The sequence below is a fragment of the Neomonachus schauinslandi genome, chromosome 15, assembly GCF_002201575.2.
Source record: "Neomonachus schauinslandi chromosome 15, ASM220157v2, whole genome shotgun sequence".
In the NCBI taxonomy this organism is placed as follows: Eukaryota; Metazoa; Chordata; class Mammalia; order Carnivora; family Phocidae; genus Neomonachus; species Neomonachus schauinslandi.
The window spans coordinates 34,649,683-34,669,254 of record NC_058417.1 but is presented as its reverse complement, the minus strand read 5'-3'; the positions used below and the strand labels follow the sequence as shown (position 1 = coordinate 34,669,254).

The 19,572-nt window shown below is 60.0% G+C and overlaps 1 protein-coding gene across 28 annotated transcripts in view; it reads left to right on the top strand.

Moving 5' to 3' along the window:
• The first annotated feature begins 1,606 nt into the window (after positions 1 to 1,606).
• The window catches only part of CACNA1G (calcium voltage-gated channel subunit alpha1 G), a 61,305-nt gene continuing 43,339 nt past the window's right edge, over positions 1,607 to 19,572 (top strand). For all 28 annotated transcript variants that reach the window (XM_021703941.2, XM_021703937.2, XM_021703931.2 and 25 more), the window contains exons 1-9: positions 1,607 to 1,845; positions 8,819 to 8,930; positions 9,128 to 9,261; positions 9,668 to 9,765; positions 11,840 to 11,999; positions 12,508 to 12,808; positions 12,978 to 13,070; positions 15,280 to 16,063; positions 17,961 to 18,337. In XM_021703941.2, the coding sequence (XP_021559616.2) occupies positions 1,607 to 1,845; positions 8,819 to 8,930; positions 9,128 to 9,261; positions 9,668 to 9,765; positions 11,840 to 11,999; positions 12,508 to 12,808; positions 12,978 to 13,070; positions 15,280 to 16,063; positions 17,961 to 18,337 (2,298 nt within the window). The remainder of the gene's footprint in view (positions 1,846 to 8,818; positions 8,931 to 9,127; positions 9,262 to 9,667; positions 9,766 to 11,839; positions 12,000 to 12,507; positions 12,809 to 12,977; positions 13,071 to 15,279; positions 16,064 to 17,960; positions 18,338 to 19,572) is intronic.

Here is a 19,572-nt window from a genome sequence, read left to right as displayed (position 1 = left end):
TGTTCAAGCGCGAAGCCCCTGCGGGAGATCCACAGCCTTCAAAGGATCTTTAGGGGCAGAGGGGATGAAGCTCAGGACTGTTGACGTGAGGTCAGGGTCGGCGGGTCAGGGTTAGAAGGTCAGGGTCAAAGTCTCAGAAGTGGACCTGGGAGAGGGGTCTACAAGACCAAGAGGTTGCTGGAAACCACGCCCAGACCTTGCTCGCCCGGGACTTCCCTTCGCTCCGCCCATTTCCCCCAGACCGCCTCCCCTCCAACCTGAAGCCCTACCCCGGGGACATCCTGCTCCGCTCCTCCCCTTCTTCGGTCCTGCTCCCAGGTTCGACTCCAGGGTGGGCGAGTGATCAGGTGGAGACCCAGGATTTCGCTCTGGGATCCTGGTCACACCCCACAGCCCGGCTGCCAGCCTCTCTTCTTCTCCAGGCCCGCCCAGAGCTGAGCCCCACCCTACGGCTGTGGTCCAATTTTAGGGGTCGTGGACAAAGGATGCCCCGGGGCCCGCAGCGCTATCCCAGGACCCGGAGCTGAATACTCTGATTCCCCGGGGCTCCCTCCAGGGGAGTCCCAGAGACCCCAGCGGCCAATAGGAAAGTGGGTTCGGTGTGGGTAGCCGTCTAATTGGCTCTGGCCTTCGGGAGAGGACCCAGGGGCAAGGGGAGGGGAGAAGGGCGGTCCTGGGCTTCGGGGTGGAAACCGGATTCCAGCTGTGGTTCTCTCCCCCGGCGGCCCCGCCCGCTCTGCCACGGCGGCCCGCCAATGGGCGCGCGGCTCGGGGCCGGCGGCGCGCGGGGATTGGTCGCGAGGCTGGCTGGGGAGAGGCGGGGCCGAGGCTTGAAGTTCGAGTGAGGGATCCAGCTGTGGTGTGCGCCGGGCTCCTCGCCGCCGCTTTCGCTTGCTCGCTCCGCGTCTCGGCCGGAGGAGGAGGCAGTGGCGCCGGCGACAGCTACGGCAGCGGCAGCCACCGCGGCGGCTGCGGCGGCGGCATCTCCGCCTCCACCCCCGCCCGGGACGGCCCCCCACCGTCTCCCCGCCCCTCCCGGACCGTGAGCCCGCCGCGGGGCGGAGGAAGGAGCCGCCCCCCACCCCCTCCAAACCCACCCCCAAAGAGATCCCTCCTCCCCTCCCCCCGCCGCCGCTGGCGCGGAGCCGGGACGATGCTGACCCCTTAGATCCTGCTCCAGCTGCGCCGCGGGAAGAGGGGGCGCCCCTCCCCCGTATCCCCCGCGCTCTGACCCCCTTCTCTCTCCCCCTCTCCCGGCCGCTTCGCCGAAGGTAGCGCCGAATCGGGCGACCGGAGCCTGGGCGCGAAGCGAAGAAGCCGGAACAAAGTGAGGGGGAGCCGGCCGGCTGGCCCGGGGGGCCCCAGGAGCCCTGGGGAAGAGGGACTCGCGCCGGGCGGGGCTTCCCTGCGACCCGGCGCCCCGCGGGCAGCATGCCCCTGCGGGCAGGGGGAGCTGGGCTGAACTGGCCCTCCCGGGGGCTCAGCCTGCGCCCTAGAGCCCCCCAGATGCGCCCCCGCCGGGGCCCCCCGGTGGCGTGAGGACACCTCCTCTGAGGGGCGCCGCTCGCCCCTCTCGAGACCGCCCGGGGCCCCGGCTGGCCAGAGGATGGACGAGGAGAATGGAGCGGGCACCGAGGAGTCAGGACAGCCCCGGAGCTTCATGCGGCTCAACGACCTGTCGGGGGCCGGGGGCCGGCCGGGGCCGGGGTCGGCGGAAAAGGACCCGGGCAGCGCGGACTCCGAGGCGGAGGGGCTGCCGTACCCGGCGCTGGCCCCGGTGGTTTTCTTCTACTTGAGCCAGGACAGCCGCCCGCGGAGCTGGTGTCTCCGCACGGTCTGTAACCCATATCCTCCAGGGCACGACGGCCGGGCTGGGGGGTCCGCAGGGGGGCGGGCCGCGCCGGCGGAGGGGACCGAAAGCCAGGTGAGTCGGAGAAGTGAGCCTCGAAGGTGGGCATATGAGAGGGGGGCTGCTAAGGGAGGGAGGGGGCTTCAGAGTGGGAGCAGAGACGCGAGCAGGTTTGTCTGATACCCCAGACGAGCCCCACCTCGGTACACACACCTCAGTCCTCCTTGGGGGGCTGGGATCCGGGCCAGGAAAAGAGAGGAGACGTGCCCCGCTGGTTTGTAGCTGGATGCTCTCCAGATGTGGGCAGGGGAGGGTCGTCATCCTCCAGATGTGGGAAGCTTCGGGAGCCTGGGAGCTCTACTCCGCCCGCCGCCCGTTAGCGAGCTGGGTTGGGTTTCCGAGTTTGGGGGGGTGGGGTGGGGAGGAAGCTGCGGGGACGGGGGAGGGGGGGCTGCGATCTCCTGGGTTTCCCTCCTGCCCCCGCTCCAAAGTTTGAGGTGGATTCTAGGGTCTGATCCCCACCCTCAACCTGGTCCTTGAGGCTGGGGTTTTTACTGACCCAGAGGGAGATGTTGGGGGGCGGGGACCAGGTCCTAACTCCCCCACCCCCACCCGCGGGTTGGAGGCGCAACAAGGAGATTCCGGCGGCGGCTGATGTCAGGGGCGCAGAATGAGAACAAGATGTGGTGGTGAAGGGGAAGCTGTCTGCCCCCAGAGCTGGAGTAGAGACCCTTTCAGCTGGAGCCCACTGCCCGGTGCCTCCCTTCTTCCTAATTCTTCATTCAGCGCCGGGTGCTTTGTGTTGGGGTTGGGGAGTTTTGTGCTAGATTTTTGTCTTGTAGAGGGAAAGACTGTGGCGAGAGCTTTGGTCAGCGGGGGATGGGATTAAGCCGGGCCAAGTTATTACCCTGTCACAAATACAGAGTGCTCCCGCTTCTCGGCAGAGCAGGTATGGGAGACCGCAGCCTCCGAGAAAGTACTGGGGGAACAGTGAAGCTGTGAGCTGGTTGGCTAAGAAAGACTCGGGTCCAGCACCCCAGGGGCTACCCCTTGGCTGGGTTTGTGGAATGCAAGCCCCACATTCCGGGGAGATCCATTTGGCACTGCTCTCTATCCTCCTCCTGGTCTGGAGTGATAAGGGAGACCCCAGCCCCCTCAGCCCGCTGGCCTCTCCCCTTCAGCCCCTAGCACAAAGCGCCGCTTAACTAATGCAGGGCTCCCAGGCTCCGGGTGGGTCCCGTCACTGCCGGAAGGAAAGGGGGGGTGGTGCGCTGCCATCCCCAGGCTTGACAGCTTCTCCTGACTCCTTCCTCTCAGCTCAGAGGCTCTTTTGGACCAGGGTGGGAGAGCTCAGGTTTCCCTTGTAAACCCTAAGAGCCCAACCAGGACTCTGCTTTGAGGGTGGTGGGGGGAGCTTGGTGCCGCCCTCACTCTCCGCAGCTCTGCTGCGTCTAGTGCGCAAAGCAGGGATGTGAGCTTGGGTCCCCCCAACCCCCACCCTCTGCACCCCGCAGATCTTTAGGAAGCTCCCCCCATTACACCCTCTCTCCATCCCTTACCCCTTCTTCCTTTCTCTCTGAGCTGCAGAAAGAGAGAGGTGGGGGGTCTCAGAGGGCTCTGACTCCCCTACTTCCGCACCCCTAGCCCCAGGCCCCTTTCTCCCTGGTTGAGATGGACATGGGGAACTAAGGTCTGAGAAGATGGGTTCTGGGCTTCCCTCCTCTCTACCCCTAACCACCTACCCTCTCCATGAATGGTGAAAAGCCCCATCCCCCTCCCTTCCTCCTCGGGAGTCCAGAAAGATAGAAAGGTAGAAAGATCTTCTCTCCCCTTTCCCTCCCCCTCTAAAACAACCAGACCTCTCAGCCAGCATCTCCCCACCTGCCCTATCTGCAGGTGCTAGTGGACAGTCTGGGGGGCAGATTCCTTCCTTGAGGGGCTCTGGGAGGGAGCAAGTGGAGAGGGCTGGAATGAGGAAAGAGAGGTGGGACCCCAGTGCTCCTCTTGAGGATGGAGGAGCGGGCTTACATCTGGGGTGGTGGAAGTCTGGGGTGTGGGGCATCGGCCTCACTAGTCTAAGTCACTAAGCCTGGGTTGGCTGAGGATGGGTTGAGAACAGTTCCTTGGCCAAGGGGCTGCCTAAGCTGTGCCCCACGAATCCCATCACCCCTGAGCATCAAGGGAAACCTGTATTGTCATTGCCAGAGGGGCCCTGAGCTGACTCTTGGACTTCAGTCTTTCCCTTTCTCTGTTTTTGGTATCAGTGAAGCTTCCCATGGCTCCACAAGGTTCTCTGCACCTCTGGGTCTGAGGGACATAGGGACACCTCCCCCAATAACTGAAGCTGGTTGGATTTTTGTTGGCATTTTTCTCAGTCCCTCCTCCTTTAGCCGCTAACACACCAGGTTTCCTAGAGAGGAGATCTAGACCCAGGTAGGAAGTAGTGTGCTTGTGGGGGGGGGGGAGGAGGGGGGGAAGGGAGGGCAGCAAAAGGAAGAGAGGCTCAGAAGTGCATGTGCCGGTAGGGGAAGACCAGGGGTACTCACATCAGTAGGGCCCCCCTCCTCCCCGGTTATAGGGGAGCGAGTTGGACTTCCCAGTATGTGTTTCTTGAAGTGTGAGGGAGCGCTTGGCCCCTCCCGGGAAGGAGATCCTGAGCATTCCCTCTCTGGCTGTTGTGTCACATCTGGAAGTTTGTGTAGGAGTTTCTCCAAGCTCAGAGCCCAGCACAGCTTTTTCTCATTTGGAAATCACAGGCTGGCATTTGGGATGCCGAGAGGGGGAGTGGGAGGGGGGCCAGAGGGGGAGAAGGGAGCCTGCCAGGAGTAGGGGGAGGAGAAGGGGGAGGCCCGAAAGGCAGGAGCCCTAATGGCTTCCAGAAGTGAGTGTGAGCGTGTGACTGCATCACTGTGTGTGCGTCTGGAGGGGAGGGGGCACCAGGAATTTCTGGAGTTTTCCTTGCCACTGTCCCAGTGCCCCAAGTTTGCCTGTTTCTCTTACCTAGGGACAAATCTCCATTTTGGTCCTCAGAGGAAATGGGAGGGGGTGTTCTTCCTGTCTCCTCACCAATTCCCTCCTCTCATTTTAAAACCCAAGACTCTCCAGAGGGGATTCTGGGGAGGGGGGCTGGGGAATTGAACAGGACTGGGGGAGCAGAGCACCTTCTGGCACTCCTTCTGCCCCAGGCCCACCTTCCGGCTGGGTCACACACCCACTCTACCCCGCGGAACTGTTGGGGGGCTCCCCATCACCCATAGTGCCAACTGGAGCCATTCCTGGGATTACCCCCGCCACTCAACACCCCCTCACCTCTCACTCGCTCCCGCCCCAGCCCTCACCCCACCCTGCCTGCCTCAGCCAGGGTGGCGACAGACACAACTGCTCACACGTGTGTGTGTGCGCGCGCGCGCACTCACTCACTCACACACACACAGAGTCACAGACGTTTGAATCAGATTTCTGGCCTATTTCCCCTTCCAAAGATTCCAACAGGCCGGCTCTCTTGTGTCTCTGGGTCTCACGTCTCTGTCTCTGGGTGGGGCCGGCTGCCTTTCTTCAGGCTTCAGTTTTCAGTTCAGCTGGAAACCTCTCTCCCCACACGCCCACAGGCTGGAGCGGAGGAGACCACTGGGAAACAGGCTGTGGGAGTGGGGACTTGGCTGGGGGAATCCCCCTTTCCGTCTCCCCAGTGCCGGCCACACTGCTGAGCCCCTATATTTCCACCCCACCCCTGGAACGCTGAATCCCCCCCCCCCATAGATGCCAGCCTCTCCGTGGGGTGGGCGAGACAAGGATCCCACCTTCCCAACTCATAGTAGGAGGCCAGGATTCCTGGGTCCAAGCCCATTTCCTCCTCAGTGCTCCTCAGTCTCAGATTTCCAGGCTCCAGTTGGGGAGCGGGGCAGCTGGGTGGCCTGCTTCTGTTCTCAGTCACGCCTGAGCCCCCGTGCCCCTAGAGGTGCCCCAGGCCTCCTCCCTCCTCTCCCCACCTCCCTCTCCCTTACAGCTGCCAGGCTGGGCAAGGGCTCTAGATAAAGCCCCGCGGAGAGGACTCGGTTGTACAGAGAACATGCTCTAGTTCTCTCTCCTGGAGGGAGAAGAGGAGGAGGGATGGAAGTGGGTTTCTTCGCCCTGCCATTTCCTTTTTCTCTGCTTTTGATGGTGGGTTGTGGGGAGAAGAAAGAGCCTCCCCTCTCCTACCCACCTCCCCCTTTGGGATCCACTCCAGCCCGGACAGTTGCCATAGCAACAGTAGACATGTGACTGCACAGGTCTCTCATAGTCACTATGGCAACCAGTGTCCCCCGTTCCCTTGGTTGCCATGGGGATTTGTCACATGGTTTCCCCCCAACCTGATAACCTGTGGGTCTCCTGCTTTCCCTTCCCTGCATGAGGACAAGACAGCAGTCTGGTGAAGGGGAGTTCATGTGTGAGGGGGTCCCTTTAATTGCCATAGCAACAAATCCACACCACCTGGTGACAAATCCTCCTGTTGTTATGGCAACAGAGGAACATCACACGGTGACATAAGGCCATGTTCCCAAGGAAATGAGCCCTACCCTGAGAAGGGTGAAAGACCCCCATCCTCATTAATTATTTCTCAATTCAGATTGTCCCAAATTTCCCTGTGCCTTAGTGTCTTCCCTGTCCATTGAAGTTTACCTGTAGGGAAAGGGGAAAGGTAGAGAGCGGATAGAACGTACCTGGGAGTGCACTAAATTGCCAAGGGGGCCCCTTGAGAAGGGGTTTCCGTGGTTAAGAGCCGGAGATGGGGTTTGGAGGCAGAATCTAGCTATAAGAGGCCCCCATGTGAGCACGTAGAAGCTGAGGACAGAAGGAGTCCCGGCTCCTCTGTGGTGTCACTTCTGCCCCTCCCCTCCATAGTTATCAGTTGATCACTGTTGGGGCAAACAAGGCAGGAAAACATGAATGGGGAGATACACTGGCTTCTAAGCAGGGAGATTGATGATTGATCAGTTCATTTGTTCGTTCGTTTCCCGCACGTATTGATCATCTGCTACATGCCAGGCACCACTGTCAGCTTTGTAGGGGATGCGGAGTGTCTCAGAGTGTCCCTGCCTCAGCGAGGGAGATGAGACCAGTGCACACAGATGGCATGACGGAATCACTGCCGTTCGAGGGGTCCAAACAGGTGTTCCGGGAGCCCCTCTTCCCAAGAGAACTACCCACGGTCCCCCTTGCAGCGATATCTGCTCCCGTGGGTCCCTTCCCTCCAGAGGAGAGGAGGGGGCTAGCTTGGGAAAGCAGACCAAGCCTTGAGGGTAATTGTGTCCTTCCCTTTCCAGAGAATCACCCCAAGGGATCTCCCTTCCCATCTTCCTTTTTCCAGGGTGACCCCTGGCTGACCCCCCTTCTGGGGAGACATCCACTGGGCTCAGGCTCCACTCTGGAAAATAGCTACATGGAAACAGAGCACTCTCTTTATTTCCCCCTTCCATTTACTTACCCCAAAAACCTAGAACTATTTTTTTTTTACTCTTATTCTTGTGAGGAAGAGGCGGAGGCATGGGAAATTGCAGTACCTTGGCCTGTTTGGGTGCCTGTCGGTGGGAAGGGAGGTGAGGGCAAAGGGCCTAGGTGGCAGAGAGGCCTGGGAAGGGATTGAGGGCGTCCTGAGCTGCAGGGTGGCCTGAGGTTCAAGACAGAGACGGGGGGGGTGGTGGCTGAGACCAGCCGGGAGGAAAGTCCTGGGGTCCCCAGACAGAGCCTTCTCACTCCAGAAGTGAGGTTGTGACAGGAAGATTCCGCCTGCTCTAGGCCCTCTGCGCCCCACACTCTGGCTTGGCGGGTCGTGTCATGGGCTGCCGGGACACCCTCCCCACCTTCATCCCTGAGGCCCCTCCTTTGCCCAGTCTCCACTTTCTGCTCCCTTCTGTCCTCTTTGTTCTCCCCACCCCGTATTTTCTTTGAGAAAAAAAGAATGCTAGGTCACTTATCTGTGAGTCCAGCGTCCAGAACCTTCTAAGGTCCAGTGGCCACTTTGTACATTCTCCTGTTGATGGGCTGGAAGTGAGCCCCTTAATAAAATCCACTACGTGGAAAGACTCGGGGTCCGTGTGTGCAGAGTACTGTCTACTCTGCGTAGGCTGGGGACTCATATCTAGCCCAGGGAAGTGGGTCCTCATTATTTAAATGTGGGAGTGTGCCTGGAGGCCATCTGAGGGCTCTGAGAGGCCAGGGGGCGGGTGGGTGGTGGCAGCGTCTGGCCCCGGTACTGGGGTGAAGGAGAGCTACCACCGTGCACCCTCTTGCCCGCTTCTGCCCGTCCGCCTGGTGCCAGGGCGCCCTGATGGCCCTCCCCTGCGCGCCAGAGCCACTGCAGAAAGAACTGTCCCAGATCAGGAGCTTGGACGCCTCGGTCTCCTCCCGGCTTCTCCCATGACCTTCAGTGCTGCGCTTTGGCTCTCCCGGCCCTCAGTGTGCTTGGGTTCCGGGGAAGAACGTGATCTACCCCGGAGAGCTCGCGGGGCTGTTGTGAGCATCAGATGTGGCATGGCGTGAAAGCGCTTGGTAAACTGTAAGGCAGGCATAATCCGACTTTAGGTTTGTGTCACACATTCATTACATTCTCTCATTTGCTTCTCACATCTTCCCTGTGAGGTAGGGAGCATAGGATTCAGATTCAGCAGCGCACTCCTGGTGTCTGGCATTTCCGCCGGCACGATTGATTTTATCCCCCAAATGCCTTGTGCAAATTGTCAGGGTATTTGTGCCTTTTCCTACCTTACAGCTGAGGAGGCTGGGCCCGGAGAGGGGTTGGGCCAAGGTGGGCCTGGGCCTGGGCCGGGCTCACTCAGACACTTGGGCCTGCCCTTTGCACCTGGCCCTGTCTCAGATGGGAGTGGGGGAAGGACAAGAAGCAGGAGGTGCGGGGGGGCGGTGCAGGGGGGCACGGGCATGGCTCCAGCCCTGGCCAGCAGTTTCCTTGACGCCCCCCCCCCCGGATACCTGGTTTGAGCGCATCAGCATGTTGGTCATCCTTCTCAACTGTGTGACCCTGGGCATGTTCCGGCCATGTGAGGACATCGCCTGTGACTCCCAGCGCTGCCGGATCCTGCAGGTGTGTGTGCACATGTGTGTGTGTGTGTGTGTGTGTGTGTGTGTGTGTGTGTGTGTGGCGGAGTGTGGGGGTGGGCAGCTCCTGAGCTGAGTAAGTGCAGACACCGTCTCTGGGGGAGGCCCTGACCTCGATGGTGGGGGAGGGAGTGGGGGGGTGTCCTCCCCCCCAGTTTCAAAAGCCTCTCGTCCCCATATCAGGCCTTTGATGACTTCATCTTTGCCTTCTTCGCGGTGGAGATGGTGGTGAAGATGGTGGCCTTGGGCATCTTCGGGAAAAAGTGTTACCTGGGAGACACTTGGAACCGGCTTGACTTCTTCATCGTCATTGCAGGGTGAGTGCAGGGGCTGGAGGTGGGAGAGCAACAACCAGATCAGTGCCCACCCCAGGGCCCAGGGTTCTAGGCCCCAGCACTGCCGCCCCCCCCCACCGCCCCCGTGCCCAGCCCACTTCTGGCCATGCTTTCTCCCCAGCTGTCCACTCCGGGTCCGAGGCTGTCCTGCCTGGAACGCTCAAGTCCCTGCATCCACACCATCCTCTGTTCATTCCCCGATGGGGATCTGTCCTTGGCTTGGGGGTGGCCTTGCCCCCAGGGAGCCGGCTCTTCGGGGTCCCTTGGTGGAGGAGGGGGAGGAGTCAGAGGTTTGCTGCCCCACTGCAGCAGGATTCCTCATTGACCTCTTTTGACCCCCACGGCGGCCTCAGACTCAAAGGGCCTCCCTTTGGGCCCCTCCCTGCAGGATGCTGGAGTATTCGCTGGACCTGCAGAACGTCAGCTTCTCAGCTGTCAGGACAGTCCGTGTGCTGCGACCGCTCAGGGCCATTAACCGGGTGCCCAGTGAGTGATCCCTTGGCCCTCAGCCCCTGGACGGAGAGCCCCCAGAGGAAATATGGAAATCCCAGATCCCACCCCTACCACTTGACCACTCACAGGCCTCATCGGGGCCTGGCAGTCTGAGGCAGACCTCATCACAGAGGGGCTCAGTGGGGAGCCAGGGCCACTGGAGCTAAGTGGAGCCTCCCCCCACCACCTGCCTGTGGCCCTGTGAGTCACCTGGAAAGACCGTCCCCCTTATTTTAGCCTGATTTGGGGTCAGAGTCTCAGACATGTGTCAGATGACCCCTTCCCTTCAGCTAGAAGACCGCTCCCTGCAGGGGGATAGGGGTGAGTGGGAACAGGGTAGAGAAGCTGGTAGGCCAGGAGGGGTGGGTACAACGTGGAATGGCCTTTTCTACCTAGAACAGCCTCGCACGCAGTCGGGCTCTCGTCGGCGAGACCATACTAGCCACACTGAGCATGACTTGTCTCCAGACAAGGCCACTCCATGTCTCACCCTCCACCTGTATCCCCTTCCTCCTTCCTACCCCCTTCCAACCTGCTGCCGCAACTGACTGCGGGACCATTATCTAAATTAAACCGCATTGGTTTCCTGAGCCAGCCAAGCTTTGGCAGCTCCAGCTCCCCCTACATCCTGCCCCCCCAACCCTTGCTCAGGCCCCCTTGACAAGTCCCCAAACTACAGAGACTGCAAATGGCCTCCACTGCAGTCCCGGGAGTTGGGGGGGCCGGGGTATGTTTCTGGGGCTCTGTGCCTGATGTAGCGGCAGCCCCCCGTGCTGTGCGTGCGTGCATGTGCGTGCGTGTGTATGAGATGCAGCTGCCTTTGGGTGGGCAGAGCTGCTCAGTGTGTCCTCCGGGCTTTGGGGCATTAGTGCTAACAGGAGCTGCAGACGAGGGGCATGCATGCTCTCGCCTCCCCTCCCACCCCAGGTGATGGTTGGCAGATTTATAGGCCTCTGTCTAACCACCAGTGTAATTCCCTTAATGCAAACCCCGAGGAATTGATCTCAGTTGGAGCACTGAGGAGCTGAAGGAGGATGGGGCTGGAGGAGGGGGTGAAGGACTGAGTGAGAAGGCCGGGCTGGAAAGCCCAGGCAGGATGGCTGCAGGCACCAGGAGGGTTAATTAGCTGCTGCTTAGACGCTTTTGCCCTGGAGGGGCAGGCGACCATGAGTGGCACTTCAGAGGTCAAGACCAGCCATTAGAGGTCTGTGTGCTTAACAAGGGCTTGGTGGCCTGGGGGTGGCTCAGACCATGTGGGGTGATGGGGTCCTGGGCCTGGAGTGAGGAGGGAGGGCAGTATCTCCAACAGGGCTTGGCGGGGCGGGGCTGTGGTGGCTTTCCCTGCAGAGGGACTTGTTAATTGAGAAGATGGACTTATGTCTCCTCGCCCCCAATGTGGGGATCTGCATCAACAGAGAATGGACTCGGCAGGGGGCTCAGAACCATAGTGAAGCTCAGGGCATCTGGACCCTTGCTGAGGGTCTGGCTCTCAAAATGAGATTCCTTCTTTGCTGACATTCCTCCTGGAGTTCTCTGCCTCAGTTTCCCCAATGACTGCAATGGTGGTATCTGATGACTTAGAAAGGTCAGGTGATTGTGTCGGGTGAGAGAAGGAGGTAGGAAGCGAATGTGTGTGTGTGTGTGTGTGTGTGTGTGTTGGGAGGTGGGATCCAGAAGCAGAATGCTGGGCAGCTCTGTGATACTGGACAAGTCATGTCAGTCCTCTGAGCCTCCTCGATCGTCATCTGTAAACCGAGATGATGTGGGGAGTTAGGTGGGGTGCAGTGCAGGAGACAGGAGCTTTGGAAACCTTGATCACTCTGGCTCATCCTTGGTGGTACTGTGTGCTGATTAATATGGATGGGCCAAGAGGGATAGTGGGCAGGGGCTAGGGACTGCCAGGCCTGCCTGTGGAGTTAGAGGTGTCTGTTGGTCTCCCCTCCAGCTTGAGCCGGGTGTCTCAGCCCCGGAAACCCCGATGGGCCCCCTCTGGGAGTGCTGCCAGGCCTGTGGCAGCCAGCCTAGCCCGGCCAGCCTGGCACCCCCAGCGTGGCTTCTGCCCCCACAGGCATGCGCATCCTTGTCACGCTGCTGCTGGACACACTGCCCATGCTGGGCAACGTCCTGCTGCTCTGCTTCTTCGTCTTCTTCATCTTCGGCATCGTTGGCGTCCAGCTGTGGGCAGGGCTGCTTCGTAACCGATGCTTCCTGCCGGAGAATTTCAGCCTGTGAGTGTTGCCCAGGATGGCGGTGACCCGGGAGTATTTGTGGGGCTGGGACCCACCTCAGTCCCTGTTGCCGTTGACATGGCTGTTTTCACATCGGTGACATGTCTGGTTCTCAAACTCGGCTACACACTGGAGTCAACTGGGGAATTAAAAACAAATTCCTGAGGCCTGGGTCCCCTACAGGCTCTGATTTCATCGGCCTGGGGTTCAGCATGGCCTTGGGGAGCTTACAAGCTCCGCCGTGAGCCTGATGTGCAGCCACGTTAGAAAACTATCCACCCTGGGACATAACCTTCCCTCGCCCCCACCCTGGAATTTCACACTCGGTCCGCACACTCCTGGTGCCCGCCAACCCACACCCACAAATCCCCGCCCCCGCCCGATGCGTGCCCGACTCTCGTCCCTGCCCTGCTCACCCTGCAGGTCTCACTGCACCCATGCAGCTCATCCTTCCTGGGACCTCTCCCCGGAGACCCCTGCTCCCAGCTCCTCCCTGTCCCCCCTGCAGCCCCCTGAGCGTGGACCTGGAGCGCTATTACCAGACGGAGAACGAGGACGAGAACCCCTTCATCTGCTCCCAGCCGCGGGAGAACGGCATGCGCTCGTGCAGGAGTGTGCCCACACTGCGCGGCGAGGGCGGCGGCGGCCCCCCCTGCGGCCTGGACTATGAGGCCTATAACAGCTCCAGCAATACCACCTGCGTCAACTGGAACCAGTACTACACCAACTGCTCCGCAGGGGAGCACAACCCCTTCAAGGGCGCCATCAACTTCGACAACATTGGCTATGCCTGGATTGCCATCTTCCAGGTGGGACAGCCGGGTACTGAGACGTTCCCCAGAACACAAGCTCCAGGACGCAGTCCGGCCTCGGAGCGGTCGTCCTCAGGGCTGGGAGGGGGCCGGGGCCTCTGAGGAGACCGCAGGAGGCTTTAGGGGGGCCCCCCGGGGTCAGCCTGTCCCTCTGCACCCTCCCCAGGTCATCACGCTGGAGGGCTGGGTCGACATCATGTACTTTGTGATGGATGCTCATTCCTTCTACAATTTCATCTACTTCATCCTCCTCATCATCGTGAGTGATTCCTTGGGCCCCTGTGGGCAGGGGGATCCCGGGGAAAAAGGTGGGGAGAATCCAGAGAGGGACTAGCTTGGCCTCAGGGACAGGTCCCACAGAGACTCAGGCAGAGAGGGCACCAGTCGTGAGGAGTCAGGAGGAAATCCAAGGTCAAGGCTTGGTTCTATCACTTAGTACCTTGGGCAAGTCATTCCCCATGAGCCCTCCAGCCCCACCCCAGGCCTCTGCTTCTTCATCAGTAAAATGGGTGATTCTCAACCCAGGGGGCATTTGGAAATAGCAAAGGGTGGTCCTGTTTTTCACGAGGTCTAGGGGACCACTCCCGGCATTTGGTTGGGGGGCGGGGGAGAGATGGTAAACATCCTGACATGACAGTCCCACAAACACAGAATTGTGCCACCCAGACTCCCCGGCATTCAGTGTTGAGAAACACGGCACGACCTCTTGTTCCTTCCAGCTCAGAAGCTCCAAGGCTTCACGAGGGCAGAAGACAGAGGCGAGAGAAGCAATGTTTAATAGTTGTCATCCTTACCATTCCTAGTTCATAATTGAACGGCTACTACTTACAGCTAATATTTATTGAGCACTTACGATGCACCAGTCCTGCTCTCAGCACTTTTTATGTGCTGGTGCCTTTAATCCTCACCATGATCGCATCATCATCTCCATTTTACCGAGAGGAAACCCACGTTTCCTCGTTTGTCTGACCCCGTCATGGGCTCCGTGTGTGCCGTGGATTGATCTGGCCGGGCAGGCGTTGTTGTTGATGTGCGCTGTGACATCTTCTGCCTGCTTAGTCCTCACAGTCCCCTGGGCGGTGGGGCAGGCCAGCGGGGAAGTGGCCCCATCTCCTAAAGGAGAACTCTGAGCTTCAGAGGGTCCGGTCACTGAGCTGAGGAAGTGGCCGGGGCCGAGAATTCCAACCCCAGGCTATGGGCTCCAAGTCCAGCCCTTCTCCAGGTCACCAAGAGGCCAGTGACAGAGCCAGAGAGAGGGACAGATATTGAAAGAGAGAGATTAAGACAGAGGTTAAGATCTACTCGGGACCTAGGGCAAACTCCGGAGAGAGGTGGAGACAGACAAAGGCCGCTCTTGGCGAGAGGCAGAGGGTGGGTCCTCGGAAAGAACCAGTCCTCCAGGCCACCCCCTCCTGCCCCTGCATGTGGAAGCGGGTCAGGTTTGGGACCTGTTCCCGTCCCCCACCATCACCTGGGGGGTGGCAAAGTCAGCATCTCTGGGAAGCATGGTCTTTTCAGTATGCTTCTCTCCCTGGGCTTGGAGGAGGGGAAGGAAGCAGACAGGGTGGTAAGGGGCCTAGTTTCCACCCACACACCCCATGAAAAATCTTCCAAACAGCTCTCTGGAATCATATTAGTGAAGCTAATTATCATAATTACTAGGACACAATCTAGAAAAAAAATCTGCTTTGTCACCATAAATATTCATTTCCTTCATTCTGGTTTGTTGTCCCAGTGATGGCCATCCGGGAGTTCTGGAGAAACTGAGGCACGGGGACAGGGATGAGGGAGTATGGGCAAGTCAGGGCGGCAGCTTGGCTAGTCTGTAGGGATCGGGGTTCAGCCCATCACCTGGCTTGGGGAGGGGAGAGGCGCAGGGAAAGAAGATACAGAAGGCCAACAATCAGGAGGATAGTGAGGCCCCATGGCTGAGGGTCTCACCCCAGGGCGTGCAGCTAGAAGTGGGACTAAATGCAGAGGTCTTGGGAACAGTGTTTTTGCCAAGACCTCGAAGGCTCAACCCAACGTGAGAACCCCATGTCCCCAAGATTGCACTCATCTCTACAGCCTTCTCTGCTCCTAACGGGAACTGGGGAGGGGTGCTCAGAATCTCCATGGCTGGCCATGGTCAGGGGCAGGGAATTTGGGAGAAATCCTTGCAGGAAACCATCGCGATCAATAACAATGCCTTGGAATTCCATAGAGCTTGGTTCAAGTCTCAGCTTCGTGTGTGTTAGCTGAATGATCTTGGGCAAATGCCTTGACCTCTCTGAGCCCGTTTCCTCACCTGTCAGACAGAGGTTATAAAAGTATCACCTCTTGAGACTGTCACGAGGATAAAATGAGATCATGCTTGGACAGTAACTGAGCCCAGCGCCTGGCGTGTAGGACGTGCTTGGGATGCGGCGACTCGCCTTGCGGTTCCCTTTTCTTCAGGACATCTCCTCTTGCTCTCCCCACCCCAACAGGTGGGCTCCTTCTTCATGATCAACCTGTGCCTGGTGGTGATCGCCACGCAGTTCTCAGAGACCAAGCAGCGAGAAAGCCAGCTGATGCGGGAGCAGCGCGTGCGGTTCCTGTCCAATGCGAGCACCCTGGCCAGTTTCTCCGAGCCAGGCAGCTGCTACGAGGAGCTGCTCAAGTACCTGGTGTACATCCTCCGGAAGGCGGCCCGCAGGCTGGCCCAGGTCTCCCGGGCGGTAGGCGTGCGGGCCGGGCTGCTGAGCAGCCCAGTGCCCCGTGCAGGCCAGGAGCCCCAGCCCGGCGGGAGCTGCTCTCGCTCCCACCGCCGTCCATCCGTCCACCACCTGGTGCATCATCACCACCATCACCACCACCACTACCACCTGGGCAATGGGACACTGCGGGCCCCCCGGGCCAGCCCGGAGATTCAGGACCGGGATGCCAGTGGGTCCCGCCGGCTCATGCTGCCACCGCCCTCGACGCCCGCCCTCTCCGGGGGCCCTCCGGGGGGCGCAGAGTCTGTGCACAGCTTCTACCATGCCGACTGCCACCTGGAGCCAGTCCGCTGCCAGGCACCCCCTCCCAGGTCACCATCTGAGGCATCGGGCAGGACTGTGGGCAGCGGGAAGGTGTACCCCACTGTGCACACCAGCCCTCCCCCAGAGATGCTGAAGGAGAAAGCACTAGTGGAGGTGGCCCCCACCTCTGGACCACCCACGCTCACCAGCCTCAACATCCCGCCCGGGCCCTACAGCTCCATGCACAAGCTGCTGGAGACACAGAGCACAGGTGAGAACTCTGGGGAGGGGGGGCATGCTGGGGCCCTGGCCTAGGGGCCAGGTGGTATCCCAGAGAGGACGGGGGGGCCCCTGATTCCCATTCTGCCACTCGAGGCCTTGGGACCTTCAATCAGTCCCGCCGCTTCTTTGAGCCCTGAGTTTCTCATCCCTTCAAGTGGGAGTCTTAATTCTTGTGTTGTAATGAGAATAATAACTACCATGGGATGAGCACCTGCTATAAGCTCTGCTCTATGCTGTTTGCAAGAAGACCTAACAGTTGTTGACCAACTATTCTGTGCCTGTCGCGTGCTTTGCAGGCGGAATCCCATTGGATCCTCTCAACAGTTTAGATGATAAGCTTTCTTACCGTCCCCGTTGTACCGGCGAGAAAAAGGAGGCCTGGAGAGGTTGCTTGACTTGCCGGCTCACGGTTGTGCCCCTGGTTAGGTGTGAACTCAGGGCCATCTGGCTCCGAGGCCCCGAGGGGAAATGGTGTGTGACCATGGCCAGCCTCGCGCCCCACACTAAGGAGACTCTTGTGAACATGAGCTTCGTTGGCCCCCCACGGGGAGACTGGGCGCCTAGAGCAGCAAGTCCTCAGGGGGCTGCTAGTTTGGTGGGGGGAGCACCCAGTGTCACAGGGGAAGTGACACACTCGCTGCCTGTGGGTGTCCTCCCTACGCCCCGTCAGACAAGGGCGGCGAGCCCTCCCCCGAAGACAGACTCACTGTAGCCGAAGCCCAGGGTCTCGGGAAGGATGTGGCACGTGGGAGCAGGGGATATGTGTAGGATGTCATGTGGGAACGTGGGCCGGGACAGGAAGGTGCCGTCACAGAACGCCCTGGGAAGGGCTCCCGCGCCCGCTTTCTGGCCACCCTGCCGTGGGATGGAAGCCAGTCATGCACACACATGTTTCAGTCCCCTCCTGTGTAGAAGGCAGGGCTGGGGCCGTGGTCATTGCCGGCGAGCCCTCCCGCGTGCGGTCAGAAGGAGAAACCTTGTTGGGTGCTTCCTGGGGCCCAGGCCCTGAGCAAGATGCCTGCACCTCACCCGACGTGCTTTCCCGGGAGCTCTCTGAGCTTCCCTCCAGCGCTAGACTCTAGGATCCAAGCCAGATTTCAAGGGCCATGGTGTCTTGGGACAGGTCACTGTGTGCATGAGTGTGTGCGGCCTGGTGTGTGCACGAAGGTGTCCAGGGTGTGTCCGGGTGCACGTGCACACACATGTTTAGTGTTCGTGTGTGTATGTGCACACATGTGTCTGATATGTGCAGCTGCGTGTGTGTGCACGCTGGGGTGGTGCTCTGGTCCGTACGCACGCCCACGTGTGCCCAGGCCTGGCACATGTGCATTATATAGCGTGCACGTGTCTGTGCACACGCGTGTTTGGCTGTGGAGGTCTGAGTGGTTTGCAAATGGTACGTATATGTGCGTAGTACATGTGTGCGTGCGAGTGTGTGTTCACTGCACGTGTGTATGTGCCTGGGTGTGGATGTACATGAGCACACATCTGTGCATGTGTGTCTTAAGGATCCCTTGGGAAATGCTCCTCACAGCAGCGTTGGTGCGGGGCTGGCTTTCCTGGGAAGGAGAGCTGGTCTAGGCTCCTTGACAAGGGCTCCTCGGACAGGGGAGCTGCCCAGGACCTCAGGGGACATCAAGGCCACCTGCCAAACCCTAGGACCCCTGGCAGTGACTGTCAGTGGAACGCTATTGGCATTTGGGGCCATTCTGTTGCTCGGGACTGCCCATGCTGCAGGGCATTCAGTGCCCCTGGCCTGCTAAGTGCCTCACACCCCGTCATTGAAAGAAACCCACACTCCCCTACTCATTTTATAGACACTGTGAGGGAAGGGCCGCCCCAAGTAAGAAACCTTGGAGCCTCTAACCTCTCCCCTCTTGTCCTAGGCGCCTGCCAAAGCTCTTGCAAGATCTCCAGCCCTTGCCTGAAGGCAGAGAGTGGAGCCCGTGGCCCAGACAGCTGCCCCTACTGCGCCCGGGCAGGGGTAGGGCAGGGGGAGCTCGCCGGCCATGAGATGCCTGACTCAGACAGCGAGGCGGTGTATGAGCTCACACAAGACGCCCAGCACGGCGATCCCCGGGACCCCCACAACCGGCACCGACGGAGCCTGGGGCTGGAGGTGGAGCCGAACTCCGTGCTGGCCTTCTGGAGACTGATCTGTGACACTTTCCGGAAGATTGTGGACAGCAAGTACTTTGGCCGGGGAATCATGATTGCTATCCTGGTCAACACGCTCAGCATGGGCATCGAGTACCACGAACAGGTAGGGGCGTGTGCAAGGGCACGGTCCCTGGGGCTGGGGACCCTCTGCCTTCTTGCCCTCCCACCCCCGTTTCCAGTTTCTTCTGCATGCCGCTAGCCTGATGGCAGGGAGGAGGACAGGAGGGAGACGCAACAATGTGTGGGGACTCTGGAGGGTGAAAACCAGTGAGTGTCACTCAGTCTCTGTGTATGGAGCTTGCCCAAGGCAGGCGCAGGATCTGAGCTGGGTGTGTTCTATCTGGGAAGGCTTCTCAGAGGAGGTGGGCTTTGAAGGTTGAGTGAGTGGTGAGCATCAGGCGTGGATAGGGCCTTTCTGGAGGGACAAGTCATTGGAAGAGATTCGGGTCTTTGGAGAAGACACAGAGGGGAGAGAAGGTGTTGGGGGATCCCCCCAGCCCAGCACTGGGCCCCCCCAGCCTTTACCTGACTCGGTAATTGGAGGTGTGACTGACTGGAGGGGGGTAGGGGCGAGGAGGAGAGGGTTGGTGGCTGCGCCTGGGTGGAGCTGAGGCCTGTCCGGTAGGGAGGGAGGCCATCTGCTCCCAGCCTCCATTCCGGGAGCCTTGCTGTGAGTGGGGCGGCTGGGTGGATGAGAACGCCCAGCATGGTGAAGAGACTTGAAACCATCGCGTTTGAGGAATCGTTCTAAGAACTGGGATGTTTAGTCAGGAGAAGAGGAGGCTCAGCGGGGACAGGCGAGCTGTCTTCAAATATTTGAAGGGCTGTCATGTGGAAGAGGGAGCAGGCTTGTTGTGTGGGGCCAAAGGCTGCAAGCAATGGGATCTGGGCTGAGCGGGAGGAGGCTGTCCTCACTCCTGGAGCTGTCTGAGGACACGAAGGGTGGCCTGGGGACCCCACTGCCCCCAGTCCCCCAAACTGATTGGGGGTGAGAGCAGGCCCCATGGGGCCTCCCAACAGGGTTCCTTCCAGAAGGTAGCCGCTTGCCCCGGTTTGGTCTTCTAGGTCACCCCCTTGGCTGATTCTTGGAAAAGCGGGGAAGGGGGTGTAGTCAGGAGGTGCTGCCACCACAGACTGTTCTGTGTTCTTTCCTGGGGGTTCCTGCCTCCCTGAGGCTCAGGCAGGGGACCGGACTGCCAGAACCTGACCTCTCCTGGTAGAGAGCTGAGCTGATGCACTTCCCCAGCCCCTGGTGGGACGGTGATGCGGAGGAGCTGGGGGGAAGGGGCTGGCCATAGCGGCAAGATGGTCCTCGTCGGGGGGGGGGGGGGGGGGGGG